Source organism: Talpa occidentalis, unplaced genomic scaffold (genome assembly GCF_014898055.3).
Source record: "Talpa occidentalis isolate TD23 unplaced genomic scaffold, MPIMG_talOcc4v2.1 talOcc4.10, whole genome shotgun sequence".
Classification (NCBI taxonomy): Eukaryota; Metazoa; Chordata; class Mammalia; order Eulipotyphla; family Talpidae; genus Talpa; species Talpa occidentalis.
Genome location: NW_023600993.1, coordinates 36,703,247 through 36,716,814, shown reverse-complemented (window position 1 = coordinate 36,716,814; position 13,568 = coordinate 36,703,247). Strand labels below are relative to the sequence as shown.

General features: G+C 58.8%; 1 protein-coding gene across 2 annotated transcripts in view; it reads right to left on the bottom strand.

The window, feature by feature from the left end:
• STAB1 (stabilin 1) overlaps nucleotides 1-13,568 on the bottom strand; it is a 28,063-nt gene that overhangs the window by 3,043 nt on the left and 11,452 nt on the right. For both annotated transcript variants that reach the window (XM_037530360.2, XM_037530369.2), the window contains exons 20-57: nucleotides 13,486-13,548; nucleotides 13,178-13,273; nucleotides 12,851-12,937; nucleotides 12,235-12,346; nucleotides 11,744-11,930; nucleotides 11,538-11,631; nucleotides 11,267-11,425; nucleotides 10,096-10,191; nucleotides 9,085-9,180; nucleotides 8,928-8,975; nucleotides 8,642-8,772; nucleotides 8,361-8,472; nucleotides 7,886-7,963; nucleotides 7,698-7,796; nucleotides 7,244-7,342; nucleotides 6,980-7,111; nucleotides 6,674-6,802; nucleotides 6,442-6,498; nucleotides 6,015-6,098; nucleotides 5,357-5,552; nucleotides 5,149-5,244; nucleotides 5,017-5,062; nucleotides 4,857-4,933; nucleotides 4,527-4,652; nucleotides 4,258-4,331; nucleotides 4,030-4,104; nucleotides 3,659-3,781; nucleotides 3,361-3,408; nucleotides 3,080-3,157; nucleotides 2,800-2,946; nucleotides 2,286-2,426; nucleotides 2,143-2,202; nucleotides 1,462-1,638; nucleotides 1,292-1,378; nucleotides 1,042-1,191; nucleotides 894-950; nucleotides 608-809; nucleotides 75-224 (exon numbers count right to left, since the gene is read on the bottom strand). In XM_037530360.2, the coding sequence (XP_037386257.1) occupies nucleotides 75-224; nucleotides 608-809; nucleotides 894-950; nucleotides 1,042-1,191; nucleotides 1,292-1,378; nucleotides 1,462-1,638; nucleotides 2,143-2,202; nucleotides 2,286-2,426; nucleotides 2,800-2,946; nucleotides 3,080-3,157; nucleotides 3,361-3,408; nucleotides 3,659-3,781; nucleotides 4,030-4,104; nucleotides 4,258-4,331; nucleotides 4,527-4,652; nucleotides 4,857-4,933; nucleotides 5,017-5,062; nucleotides 5,149-5,244; nucleotides 5,357-5,552; nucleotides 6,015-6,098; nucleotides 6,442-6,498; nucleotides 6,674-6,802; nucleotides 6,980-7,111; nucleotides 7,244-7,342; nucleotides 7,698-7,796; nucleotides 7,886-7,963; nucleotides 8,361-8,472; nucleotides 8,642-8,772; nucleotides 8,928-8,975; nucleotides 9,085-9,180; nucleotides 10,096-10,191; nucleotides 11,267-11,425; nucleotides 11,538-11,631; nucleotides 11,744-11,930; nucleotides 12,235-12,346; nucleotides 12,851-12,937; nucleotides 13,178-13,273; nucleotides 13,486-13,548 (4,069 nt within the window). The remainder of the gene's footprint in view (nucleotides 1-74; nucleotides 225-607; nucleotides 810-893; nucleotides 951-1,041; nucleotides 1,192-1,291; nucleotides 1,379-1,461; nucleotides 1,639-2,142; nucleotides 2,203-2,285; nucleotides 2,427-2,799; nucleotides 2,947-3,079; nucleotides 3,158-3,360; nucleotides 3,409-3,658; nucleotides 3,782-4,029; nucleotides 4,105-4,257; nucleotides 4,332-4,526; nucleotides 4,653-4,856; nucleotides 4,934-5,016; nucleotides 5,063-5,148; nucleotides 5,245-5,356; nucleotides 5,553-6,014; nucleotides 6,099-6,441; nucleotides 6,499-6,673; nucleotides 6,803-6,979; nucleotides 7,112-7,243; nucleotides 7,343-7,697; nucleotides 7,797-7,885; nucleotides 7,964-8,360; nucleotides 8,473-8,641; nucleotides 8,773-8,927; nucleotides 8,976-9,084; nucleotides 9,181-10,095; nucleotides 10,192-11,266; nucleotides 11,426-11,537; nucleotides 11,632-11,743; nucleotides 11,931-12,234; nucleotides 12,347-12,850; nucleotides 12,938-13,177; nucleotides 13,274-13,485; nucleotides 13,549-13,568) is intronic.

Sequence of the window (13,568 nt, the reverse complement as noted above, 5' to 3'; positions counted from 1 at the left end):
AAGGACAGGCAGGATGGAGTTGGCACAGGGGACTGAGGGATTTGGGGAGCAGGGTAGAGTAAGTTGGGGCTCACCTTGGCAATGGGGCCCAAAAGCACCCGGAACGCAGAGTTCACATGCCGTCCCAGCAAACCCCAAACGGCATCTGCACTGCCCACTGCCACTCATGCCATCCATGCACACACCATGGTCACTGCAGGGGTTGCTGGCGCCACCGGGACAAGCTAGGCAATAGGATGGAAGAATTGAGGTACGGGTTGGGAGCTCTCAAGATCCTCAGCCCAAGCACACCATCCATGCCACTCATTGGCAGCCAAGCCTCCTCCAGAAGTAGCAGTCCCCCCCAAGTCCCACACATTTGAGAACCTTCAGGCCCCCACACCCCGGGGAACAACTAGCTCTCCCAGTACTCCCACAGGTCCTGCACTGTCCACGCTCACCCTCTTGCCTCTTGGTGCATTCTCCCCTGGTAAAATCCACTCACCCCCAGACCTGCCCCTGACCTCCTCAACATTTTTCTCAGTATAATGCCCAGAACTGCACCCTTAGCCACCTGAGGGGCCAAAGAAGCCAGTCAGCCGTATCTGCAACCTTGGAATGTTCTCACCTCGGCACTCGCTGCCATAGTGACCAGGGCAACAGCTGGGCTTCCAGGTGGTAGTGACACAATTGCGGTGACAGCCCCTGCCCAGGCCTTGGGGCTGGCCCCACAGGCTGTGTCGGGCCCAAACACCGCGTAGTGCCAAGGAGTGAAGTGGAGGGGACGTCCAGAACTTTGAGTAATAACGCCAGCAGGCCTCGGGGCTGCCCTGGGCCAAGAGGAGTCCGCTGCAAACAGTCTGAGCTTGGTGCCTGGGTCCTGCCCAACCCCTACCCAGCTCGCAGCCCCTTACCTGCTCCTGTGAGCCTTCAGGACAGGGTGGTTCCAGCCCACAGATGCTGCAAATTTTCTGGAAGGAATGGAGGTAAGGTCAGGTGGCTGGACAGGACAGGTGGGCATGGGTCCCTGCCCATTCCGCCTATGCTGATGGCCTCCCTCACCAGTGTCAGAGGTCGAGTCTCAAAGCGGTCACAGCGCGCACCAAGGCCAGGTGGCTCCAGTAGCTGGTCGATGCCATAGGCCAGGCCACCCTCAAAGGGCAGGTGCCTCTGCACAATGCGAGCATCATCCTCGCCCACCATGAGCTCACCCTGTAGGTGGAGGATATGGGGTACATGAGAGCTACAGGTGTACTGCAGCCCCCCATCCTTGTGAGCGTCCCTGTCTCCCTCGATGAAGCCTCAGACTCACCGGCCGGGCACGACTGCAAGAGAAGGAGATGGGGGTCCCATGCATGGTGCGGAGGGGGCCCAGGTTGGGCAGATCAGATGCGAAGGCCTGAGCAGATGGAACCACAGTTGGAACTGGGCAGAGGGGCTGGGTGGTAAGACAGTAGGGTCCAAGTCTGGGGGTACACCGACCTCAACATTGCGGATGACGTGACCCCGAAGAATGGCTGCCAGCTTGTCACGGTGGTCCTCATGGTACAGCCAGGCCTGACGGTCTGGAGACAGGGCTTGCAAGGCAGAATCCGTAGGCCACAGCATTGTGAGGGGCCGGTGGGACGAATCTCGAAGCAGAGGCAGGAGGCCAGCCACCTGGTTGGGCAGAACAGAAGTGTAGCAGCCACGGTCCAATCAGAAGACAGGTGGAGGGCCTCCCCTGGTGGCGCAGCGGTGAGCACAGCGGTTGAGCGGTTGCCTGCAGCCTCTGCAGCGCTGGTTCATTCCCCGGCCACTGGCGAGGGTCCCACACACACAAAAGAAGACAGGTGGAGAAGGGGACTGGGCAGCAGAAACCAAGACAGGACTGTGGGGACCCTCATGGCCTTTCCAATGGCCACACACTAGCCATCCCAGACAGCCATACATGGACACATGCAGGGATAGACTTGCACACACCTTGCTTGACTAGTCAGGTATGTGTCACATATTAGCACATCTGTGGACTCACTCTAGGAGGCTCATCAACACCAACACGGTCTGTGCACATGAGCGCACACAGAGGGGCTCACACAGGGACAGGTTTGCACACGGCTGGCGATGCATGGACAGGTGAGCATACACGCAGTTGCGCACAGCCAGCCCCCGCACGGACAGTACCTTCACAAGGCCGCTGAAGATCTTGTAACCGAAGCTCTCAGCAGCAGCGGTGACATTTCTCTGGGGAAAGATGTACTGAGCGTTGAGGCTCCCAGGTCCCTACCTGCCTGCCTTCCAGCTCACAGGCCCGTGCCAGGTCATACCCGTGGGATGGGGGCAGCATCAGGCTCCCAGTGTAGCGCATCAGGTGGCAGCAGGACGCGGTCGATGAAGTGCAGGATGCCGTTCACTGCCTCCTGGTCGCTGCTCACCACTCGGGCGAAGTCATTGAGGTACAAGCTGCCCTGCGGGTGGGGCACAGGCTCTTGGGGGTGGGGCACTGGACTGAATGAGGCCAACTCAGGGCGGGGGGAGGTGCTCAGGGTGCTGCAGGTGGGGGCAGAACCTGGGTTGGACCAGGAGGAGATGGAGGGCAATTCTCACCTCCCTCCCAGGGAAAATGAGCTTCGGTACTGGAAGTTGCCCCTGGCCTGGGCCACTATGGTGGTGGTGGGGTCTGGAGTTGGGTTCGTTCCTCTCATTGAAGCCCGCCCTGGCCCAAGGGAGGTAGGACAGTGCTAAACACCTAAGGTAGGGCCCCAGCGCTCAGGGGCAGGACTTGAGAACAGCGGTACCCGGGGCCCTCGGCAGGCTAGGTGGGGGCGGGGCCTGCCTCACCCCCCTTTCACTGAAGCGCAGCGTGTGCCCTGAGAGTGTGGTAACATAGCCCTCCTCTAGCAAGTCCTGGCTCTGCAGCCGCCGGCATCCAACCACGTGGTAGCGGAACACAAGTTGGCGATGGGCACGAATACGGGCCAGCTCGTCCTGGAGTGGGAGGTGCAAGGGGAGGGAGAGCCCTGGCTGCCACCTTTGTGCACGCAGTGCCCCCTCACCCCCCGCAAAGCACCCATCCCTCCACAACTTCCTTGGGGGCGGGGAGGGGAGGAGGCTGTCCTACCTGTGACAGGTTGGCTATTAGATCAGCATGTGGCACAAAAATTGTGAAAGGCCCGTTGCCCTTGAGCTCCTTGTATTCCTGGGGGTGAGGGCGGGAACAGGGGAGGGAACAGCTTACATGGAAGGGGGACAACCTGGGACCAGCTCAGGCTTCCACAAATCTTTCAGACAGACTGGGGCGCTGAGACTCTAGGTCACCCAGCCCCTGACCCCATGAAAACGCAGTCCCGAAAGGGATGAGACCTGCAGGTCGGGGAAAGTGGAGGCCAGTTGGTCACTCACCAGGAGATGAAGGCTGAAGAATGAGGCGTTCCTGTCTCGAAGGAGCTCCTGGGGGAGGGGGACAGTGAGGATCAGCTCACATTCTGGGGGGGTCCCCATTGGGGGCCCGGTGCCTGTCTCAGCACCTTCAGACCAAGGCAGAGATGAGGGAGAAAAGCCAAGGGGTCTCATGGATCAGGGTTGAGTCAGGGTGGGGTGGAATCAAGGGTCATGGGCAGGATCAGAATCAAACCTGGGGTCTGACCACGGGGAGGCACAGTCAAGGTTGGGGGCGGGGTTCAGACTCAGGCGTCATTACCAGGCCAACTCGGGCACGGCAGGTAAAGCCATCCCCCACGGTGTGGGCTGCATCACAGGTGCATGTCCTCTGGCCATCCCCTGTGCTTTTGCATGAGGCGTAGGGGCTGCAGCCTCCATTGCCCTGAGGCAGGGTTAGGAGAGAGGCATCAGAGTCTTCCAGGACTTTCCTGGCCCAGCCAGCCCTGGGGAAGGGGTCAGGAAGTTCCCTGCCCAGCGCTCAAAGCCCTGTTTACTACTGATCAGCCAGACTTGAGCTTGGGGCGAGGGTGGCTCACCCTTCAGATACCCTTAGGACTGTGTTTGGGCTGAGGAGGGGGTCCCTGCCTCAGTCCCCGCCCCTTGTGACATGGGCTGGGGCTGGGATCTGACCTTAGAGCAGGGATCCAGGAGATCACAGGTCCGGATACCGTCTCCACTGTAACCCTCGCGGCAGCTGCAGGAGACCTAGCCCAAATCCTGATCACTGGGGCTGCTAGGACCCAAGAGCTGGCCAGACCCTGGGCTAAAGAAGCACTCCCTCCCTGGACCTGGTCTACTGGGCAGCCCCACCCTATGAGGGAATGGCCCAGCCCCAGTGGGCACCCCTGCCGTGCTGACCTGCTGGGAGCCTGTGGGGATGCACTCAGCGTGTATGTGGCAGCCCCCATGGTGGATGAGACAGCTGTTAACTTCTGGGGAAGAGACACTGGAATGAGGGGTGGCCCTGGGCAGCCCCTCCACCTTCCCACCTGTCCATTCATGTCCTCATCCCCTGCTCTCTCAGCACCCTTAGTTCCCACACCTGTGTGCCTCTCAGCCCTGGTCACACTCAGATCGCTGAGGCCAGGCCCTTCTTCACACACCCATGTTGGGGATCCCAGCCTCACCTTGGCACAGCTCCCCATCACCCATGTAGCCATCTTGGCAAGTGCATGTCCGCTGCCCAGGTGCCACTTTGGTGCAGTTGGCATGAGGGGAGCAGCCCCCATGGTCATGGGCACAGGGGTCCACCTCTAGGGGTAGATGATTCCAGAGAGTTGTGAGGACCAGGCAAAGGAATGGGATGGGCCGGGGAGGAGGGCTTGGGAGAAAGGAAAAGGCGGGGGAGACCCAAGATGGGACGGCAATAGAAACTGGACTGAAAGGGAGTGAGGAAGGCCTGTGGGGAAGTCACCCAAAAATTTCAGGAGGGCCCAGGGGCATCAGTGTGTCTGGACCTGAACAGGAGATGCCATTGCCCGAGTACCCCGCGGCACAGACACAGACGGGGGCTCCTGCTGAGTCCTGGATGCAGCTAGGAGGGAATGGCAACAGCTCAGCCTGTACCTGCCATGACACCAGTGCCCTGCCCACCTGTCCCAGGCTGGGTGCACTCACTTGGCATTGGAATCACACTTCTCTGGGCACTGAGAGCCAGTGATTTCTGGAATAGGAGGATGGTCCTGGTCAGCTGGACCCAGAAACCACCTCCCCAGGAGTCACCAGCCTCTCCCTCTTGAGGCCACTCACTCTGGTCACAGCGGAGACCCTGCCAGCCCAGATAGCAGACACAGCTTCCATCCCCTCGCAGCCCCTCCTGGCACAGGCCATGGGCACATTCACACACTGGGAGTGGGAGAAACAAGAACAGGAGTTATCCAGGGCCTCATCCAGCCCCTGCTGGGGTGCCTCCATGCCTGCCATCCTCTCTCAAGTTGCCCACCTCCCCAGTCCTTACCTCCAGTGCAGTTGGGCCCGTATCGGCCCAGCTCACACATCTCACAGGCTGTTCCATGGAAGCCCTCATGGCAGCGGCACTCCCCACTGCCCAGTAGCCTGTCCTGGCACTGCCCGTGGCCTGAACACACACCACCCAGGCCCCCTGGGCATGGCTCACACAGTGTGCCAAAGAAGCCAGGGCAGCAGTCAGGTACCTGCAGAGAGGGGTTCAGAGAGGCCAGCACGGGCCGGGCCAGATGTCACGGGCAAGGGACACGAGAGGGCAGCTCCCGATACCACAAAGTCATAGAACCACAAAGTCATAGAGCAAAGCAAGTTGGAACCAGGAACATGGAGAACACCCTCTCTGCCAGCCCTCTGCCCCCGGCTTGAGGAAAAAAACTCAAGCAGGGAAGGGCTCTGCCTTGATCCCACAGTGAGGCGGTACTGGGCCCAGTTGCTGCCCGTGGAGCTTGATGGGTGGTGTCAGCCCCAGGCTTTATGCCTCTCCACCTCCCCACTCCCTGAGGGACAAACACTGGCCGTTCTCTTCCCCCAGGCCCTTGCTTGGCAAGCCTCACCCTAGTCACAGCCTTAGAAATTCAATTAGAAATGTAATCTAATACACCTCTTCTCTGGTCAAAGAGTTGGGGGTGAGGGAGAGCTTCAGAGCAAACCTGGATCTTCTTGGCACATGTGTAAGAACAGCCCAGGGAGACGGTGTAGCCAGATCTGTAGAAACAGCTCTTCTTGGGGGTGCGCTACAAGTGGGGACAGGCAGGAGGGCTCAGCCAGTGATTGGGCCAGTGAATGGGAAGACAGACTGTTGGTATCAGTGGCGAAGCACACAGGCAGGAGGGGCAGATGAGAAGGTGGGCAGGAGCCAGGTCTGCGCCACAGGATTACAGCTTTCAGGCCACAGGTCTAAGAGGCCTCCTCTGGACCCAGGCCTCCTACCCCTGGCCCAGGAAGTCAGTCAGCCCACACAGGTCCAGTTCCCAACTCTAGGTGAGCAGACTGGGTCTGGGGGCGGGGAGAGTTAGACACCGGGGAGCAGTGGGAGCAAGCGGAAAGGGGCTGGAATGGTGCTAAGCCGGGCCTCACCTGTAGCTGGAAGCCCTGACTGCAGCGGTATTTCCGGGTACAATTTACACATTTCTCCTGGGAGAGGGAGGGCAGTGTCAGGTGGTCCTGGGAGGGCATCCCCAAACCTACCTACTTTCCTCCAGGGACAGCTCTCCCACCTCTGACCAAGTGCCCCTCCCTGCTGGCCACCAGCCAGCCATCACCTCCCAGTTCAGAACTGCCTGGCCGCCTTCTGGCCCCAGCCTCTCACCCTCAGGGATTCGGCGTGGCTATGCAGGCAACGGCTTGAGCCCACCGTCAGGACCCCCGACAGGCCATATAGTGAGCGGCCAGGAGCCTCCAGCAAAGGGCCTTCCAGTGGCACGTGGTTCACCTCGGGCTAGGGAGTGGGATAGGAGGCTGAACCACGTACCCACCACCACCCAGGTGGGGGTATCTCCACAGAGGGGTCTCCCAGCACGGGTGGTTCCAGGACCAGAGGTCAGAGACTCCCAGGTAGGGGATCTCCAAGAGCAGAATATCCCAGATAGGGTCTCCTTGCTGCCCCTCTGCGAACCTGGCCACTATGGTTGTAGAAGACAAGCCAGTGGGCAGGCCCCAGGAGCGAGTTGCGGTGTCCCCCCCTCTGCAGGGCTTCCGTGGAGAGCGCCTCCCCCAGGATCACATGGTGCCGCACTGTATCTGCATCCTGGGGGGAAAGAGAGGCTCAGGGGGTTCCCGGACTACCAAGTTCCCTCCACAGCTCTGTCCCGTGGTCATTTGCCACAAGACTTCCAGACTTCACCCTACCCCTCTGGCTGCCCCATCCCAGTGGCCTCACCAGGCTGCTGCTGTTGCCCCGGGCCTCCAGTGAGTGATTGGTGGGCACGAAGATGGTGTAGGCCGTGGCAGCTTCAATCTGGGGTACCAGCCCATGGTGCTAGGGGCAGGAATCAGGGGTCAGGGATGGCCATAAAGGCCCTTAGTCCTAATCAGTCAGCTCCAGGAGAACATCCCTCATCAGCAGCCCCCATCTCCTTTTTAAAAAAAAATTACTTATTTTTGCTTAGAAAAACTGGGGTGTAGACCAGTGGTGTGGGGGGTGAGAGGATTCTTCAGAGATAGAGTGGGGTGCAGAACAGGTGGATTGACTAAAATACACTGCTAAGCAGGGGGCAGGACAGGACTGTTGCACCATATGCGGGGTAGCTCCCTGGCCAGGGATTGAGCTCAGGCCGTAGAAGTAGCCCCTAGGCCACCAGGGAGGCCCCCCCACCCTCTCCTCTTGCTCTTACCTGTAGCAGCTCCCGGAAGAGTCTGAAGGCAGGCACAGAGTCCAGCTGCTGCAGCAAGCCCTGGCCACCCAGCACATCCCCTCTTGGAGGCAATAAGACCTGGTATGGGACGTGGGGCTGGTAAGTATGGCATTGCCTCTTGACCTGCTTAGGAGCTTCCCTGAACACACACATCCCTTCAGACATACCTGACTGAGGATGTGTAGGACGCCATTGGTGGCGAGGAGGTCAGCCACATCCACACTGGCATTCTGCACCCACACCCTCTAGAAGGCAGGCATAGCTCAGTCACAGGTGAGTACAGGTAGACACTTAAGAGTGAGTGCAGCACCAATAGAGAGGCTGCTGGGCACATGGGCACCCACTGGTGACTCCTAACCTGGCCTAGACCTCTCAGATTCAGGACCTACCAAATGAGCAGAGCCTCACCAGGACCTGGGCATGAGGATGGGGCATATGCGGACAAAGGGGGATAGACAGCCCTGTGGGCCCAAAGACACTGCCCAGCATCAAAAATGCCCCAGGCACACCCTCCAAGCACAGCCCTGGGCATTGCTATGGGACCCCAATCTCATCCCTTGGGGGCCCTGGTCTAGGAAGCCTGCAGCTATTTGAGTTCCGTCTGTGGATGGTCCCCTTTTCTGTCCAGAGGTCACCACGTACCCCACTGATGTTGTGAATCTCCCAGCGTATGGTGGGGCTCAGGGTGGCCACATCTTTCCTGCCCAGCTGGGCCAGCTCCTCCTCAGAGAGGGCACCCTGGAGAAAATGGGCCCTGAGGGGGCACAGCATGGGGAGGCCATGGGACCAGGTTAGTGTAACCTATAGAGACCCGTGGGACAGGGCTCTGCCCAAGGGGTGGACACAAGACAAACTGAGACCCTCTGGGGAGAGACCAGGCCTCATATAGAAGCCCTCTCCCCTGCCTGGCCCCAGCTGCTTACCTGACCAGTTGCGGCAACATTCTGGGCTGCAGCCAGAAGGCCTGGTCCTCGGGGGTCAGCCTGCGGATGGCAGACTCAGAGGGCACTAGGGCTGTGAATTTGCTGTCAGCAGGAAGAGTGATGCCAGCTCTCTGTGCACAGAGCATGCAGGGACAGGAGGAGTGTTGAAGGAGGCCACTACCTGGACGTCACCTGACCCCAGGCTCCTAAAGGTGCTATGTAGCACCTCCACCCAGATAGGCTTCCAGGATTTGAGTCCCAACCCCAGCAGTCTGCCCTGGCCTACCTTGATCCACTGGTAGAAGCTGGAAAAGTGGGCATTTGCTTCTAGCTCCTAAGAGGAGGGAGACCGCTGAGGTCATCAGATAAAGCTGAGCCGCCCCCAACCCCAGGACCCTGCGCACTGCCCCTCCCACCTGAGGTACTTGAGAGGAGCCACTTACTTGGAAGATGTCTCCATAGCAGCTGAAGCCGTCACCACCATAGCCAGGGGGACAGCTGCAGACCCGCTGACCTCCCCCTACTGCTCGGCAGGTGGCCTGGGTGGGGTGGACAGAAACATGGCCCTTTATTCAGCACCCATATGGCAAGCTGGTCAGCACCTGTCTTCCATCTCTCTCTCACCTTTGTCACTCATTCCCCTGCTCGCTGCCTGTCCAGCCACCCGCCCCCACTGTCTGTCTCCATCCCCTCAGTCTGCATTCATATTGCTGCGTTCTTGTGCCTGGTCCTGCTCTCCGAGGCAACTGAAGACTTCACATGAGCAGAAGCTCTCAGGAGCCCTGAACGCTCAGAGCAACTAACAGCAGGGGTTGCTGGCCAGGCCAAATGTGTGACATGGGGAGGCTTCTAGAATATATGGGCAGAAGTATGGAGGCATTTAGATCAGAGTGAGGTCAGGGGACCGCAAGGACTGGGTGGCTAGAGGAACAAGGGATGGGGGTGATAGGGGCAAGGGGAAGAGAGGAGGCTGGGCAGGGGCTGGGCCTTAGTAAGGAGGAGTGAATCTCTACCCTGTGGACAAGAGTAACATGATTGGATTATGGGTTTAGAAAGATCCCAATCCAGGGCCTCCCTGGTGGCTCAGCAGTTGAGCGCTGGGTTGCGAAGCTGCCCGCGGACTCTGCAGCTCCGGTTCAATCCCCGGCTGGTCCCCGACCACTGGGTGAGGGTCCCACATGGTGCGCAGACCTCTCCTGCCGCCCGCTGCTCCCCTCAGTAGTGTACTTCGGTCCTTCTGCCTGCTCTGCTCCCCGCTCTGGCTCTGGTGAATTCTCTCACCCTCCCGCGCTTCTGACTGTACCCAGTGCTTGTATAAATAAATAAATTAATTAAAAAAAAAAAAAAAAGATCCCAATCCAGCCAGAAACAGAGATACACAAGGAAAGTGAGAACTGCAGCTAAGGCCTACCCAGGAGAACCTCTGGGGGCTCTGAGCCCTTCCCCCACCTCACCAGGTCATGGCAGCCACCATTGCCAGCCAGGCATGGATCTATGGGGCTGCACGTGTAGCCGTCCCCAGCGAATCCCAGTTTACAGGTGCACCGGCTCTGGAGGGCAGGGGGAGAAGAGGACCATGAGCACCCCACCCTTTCCTCCTCCACTCCCCAGCTCTTGGTGTGCACTGTCTCCTGGGAGGCTTGCTTGGATCCCAGGAGAGCTTCTCCCAGCGCCACCCTTAGCGTTCCATGTTCCAGATGGGGAGACTGAGGCCCGAAGGGGAGACTGGCTGTCATGAAGAGTTCAGGAAGTAATGACACCAGGGGAAGCATCCATGGAGACTCAGGACCTCTCAGCTCTCAAGCCTGGAATTGTGCCAGGGTCATCGAGGTCAGTGGTATATGGTGAGGTTACTGGCAAGGCTAGCCCCAGGGCTTGACCTCCAACCCTGCGACCTTGCTGGGCTGCTTGGGCCTGTCTGCACTGCACACAAGTGACTGGTGGGACTCCACAGACCTCAGTTGCCCTCGTTTGCAAGTTGAAGGCCTCTCTCCCTGCTTATTCCAATCCTCAGCTCTGAATTTTAAAGCTCCTGATAGAGTCAGGCACTCATCTGAGTTCTCAGTGCTTAGGCCCTTGGGCTGGTGGCCTGTACCAGAGTGGGGTTTGGAGAAGAGTAGACCCAGGGGTTCCTGCACAGTCCTGTGCCATATAAAGGCTAAACTTGAACCTGCTGGGCCTGGCCTCCCAATGGCATATGACATGTTCAGGTTTATCAGGCCTGAAATACTTCCCATGGAGGGTTCTAGGCTCTGAGATCCTGTAACTAGAGCCTGAAATGGCAAAGTTCTAGAGCCAGATTCCCATGAGTGTGAAGATTTTGGGGTCATTCCCCTTGGGAGTCTCTTCCTGCTTTGCTCAGCACTAAATTCCTAAGTCTAGAACAGGGGCTAGCATGTCACAGGCGCCTGAGAACACATGGGAAACAATGAGTGAAAGAACGAGCTAATTCCAGCTTGTGGGCCTCCATGTTTTAGAACCACATTCTCATTTGTGTCTGAGGCTCAAGATCTGAACTTGAGTTCTGGGAGTGGATGCTCCTAGAATCAGATGGGCTGGAAGGAGAGTTTCCCAGTATGGAGGCTTCTACCTGACTCTGCTGTCCCTGGGCCTCCTGCATCTCACCTGCCCAGGTCCCACATAGCTGCAGAGGGCGTCGGCGTGGCAGCCCCCACGTGCGTCCAGCTCACACTCATCAATGGCCACGCAGACACGGCCGTCCCCACTCCAGCCTTTGTGACATGTACAGTGGTGGGTGCCCAGGGTCCCGGGGATACACTCAGCCTGTGAAGGCCATGGGTTCATAGCTCAACTCAAGCAGGCAGCAGGCAGAAGGCAAGGGAAGGCCATCTCCCACCCCTGGGGGAGGGCTTTAGGGGAGGAGCAACAGACTAACGTTCTCTGAACAGCCACCACGATCTGGGTGGGAGCAGGGGTTGCTGGGTGTACATGAGAAGCCATCACCCTCAAAGCCATCGAGACAGAGGCACCTGGGCACAGAGGCAGAGGGATGAATGATAGGCCTCCGGTAAGGTGGTGGAAAAAGCTAGAAGCTGAGCAATGGACAAGTGGGGTCATGGATAGGGAAGCAAGAGTCCCCACCTGGTGACACCACCCTGGCTGACACAGCGGGCATTCAGGTGGCACTGCTGGGACTGCTCCATGGGACCACAGTTCCTTGAGGACTCATTGCAGAAGCGGCCACTGAAGCCTGGGGCACACGTGCCATGCTGGCACACCCCCCCGCTGCCTGGACGGTTGTCACACAGACCATGGACACAGCCGCAGTCTGCAGGGAGGAGATGACAGCAGGGAGACTGAGGCCAGGTTGGGATGGGTGGGAACCAGGCTGTGACCGGGGGAGTGCTGGGAAGGGGTCGCCAGTGCAGATTTGGCTTCAGGGTCGCAAAACCAGAGATCTGCCAGACTCCATGGGTGGGCATAGAAAATGTGAGGAAAGAAATAAGGAAACACTTATTTCTGTTCCCAAACCTCCTTCACTCCCTCTGACCTTCACCCCTTCTCTGGGGGCCCAGCCCCCTCTCTGAGCTGACATTTTTTCCCTGGGAAGCAGCGGGGCGTGGACAACCTACCTTCCTGGCACTGGTCTCCGTGTTTGTTTGGGTTGGAGCAGATGTGGCAGGCAATGCCCTTGTAGTCTGGGAAGCAGAGGCAGGCCCCGTTGCCATGGACCCCATCACTGCACTGGGGGTGGGCAGGAGGTAGGGTCAGTCATGGGAACGGGACTCTCCACACTCTCCCCCCAGCACCCCCTCTTTCCACAGGGCTGGCTCTGAGCTCCCATTTCCCTCAGAAGATCTCACCCTGGAAGAGACCCTCCAAATCACTGATGCTATCAAAGAACTGGCCCCCTAAAAGGCACCCGGCCCTGGGGGCTTTGTGGGTGACTCTGTTCCACCTGGAAACCTATGCACCTGTGTTTTCCACAGCCAAATGCTAAAGCAGTGCTGAAATTACAAAGTGGCAGAAACAGAAAAGAAATCTACTGACTGGTAGCCTCAATGGAAAAGAGACGCAAAAAATCTATTTTTAATTAAAATAGTAAAAATAATTTGGTCTCGCCTCCACTGCCTAGACGTAAGGAGTGCAAAGCCAGAGGGAGGCAAGCCTCTGACACCCAGCCAGGCATGATTTGGGAAGGGGCTTCTGTCTCCCCCACTCCTTGTCCCAGGCCCCACAGGGACTCACATTGCCTTTGCCATAGCAGGGGTTGGAGAAGCCCCCAGGACACTGTGCACAGTCAGGCCCAAAGAAGCCTTTGCAGCAGCCAGGTTTCTGCAAGAGACAGAACATGCCTGAGAGTCCATCTGGGGTCACTCCTGCCCAGCCCAGGCTGCTTCTGCCCCCATGCCTAGAACCGGGGGGTTGAGTGAAGCCCATCTGGGACACCCTTCCTCCCATTGGGATGCAGTGCAGCTCTCTGAGGAAGACAGCCTGCTCAGCCCCAGGCTGGCACCGAGAGGAGAAGCAGGCACTCCAGGCCAGCATGAGTGAGCCTTCTCCCACCAGACTCACCAGGATGGTTTGGTTGCAGTAACGGGCACAGCCCTTCTTTAGAACATTGAGCCCATTAGGGTCATGGATGTAGACACAATTCTCAGGAAAGATGTCCTGGGGGCAGGGTGGGGTACAGGGCTGGTCAGCAGGTGTGGGGTCCTCTGCTGGCCCCCTTCACCAAGCAGCTGTAGTCAAGGGACCTCAGTCCCCCCGATCCATCATTCCTACCTCAGGCTGAACCTCCTGCCCCTCCCCACCATGACCCAAGGCAGAAATCTCACTGGGGTGGGGGAATCAGCCCCACCGCTGGGTCAAGGGATGCTCACCAGTTTCACACTGTTGGGGGGACACGTGCTGGTGTTCAGGGCTTGGCAGTCTACACAGGAGCCCTGGGCCGCAGAGAGGGAGG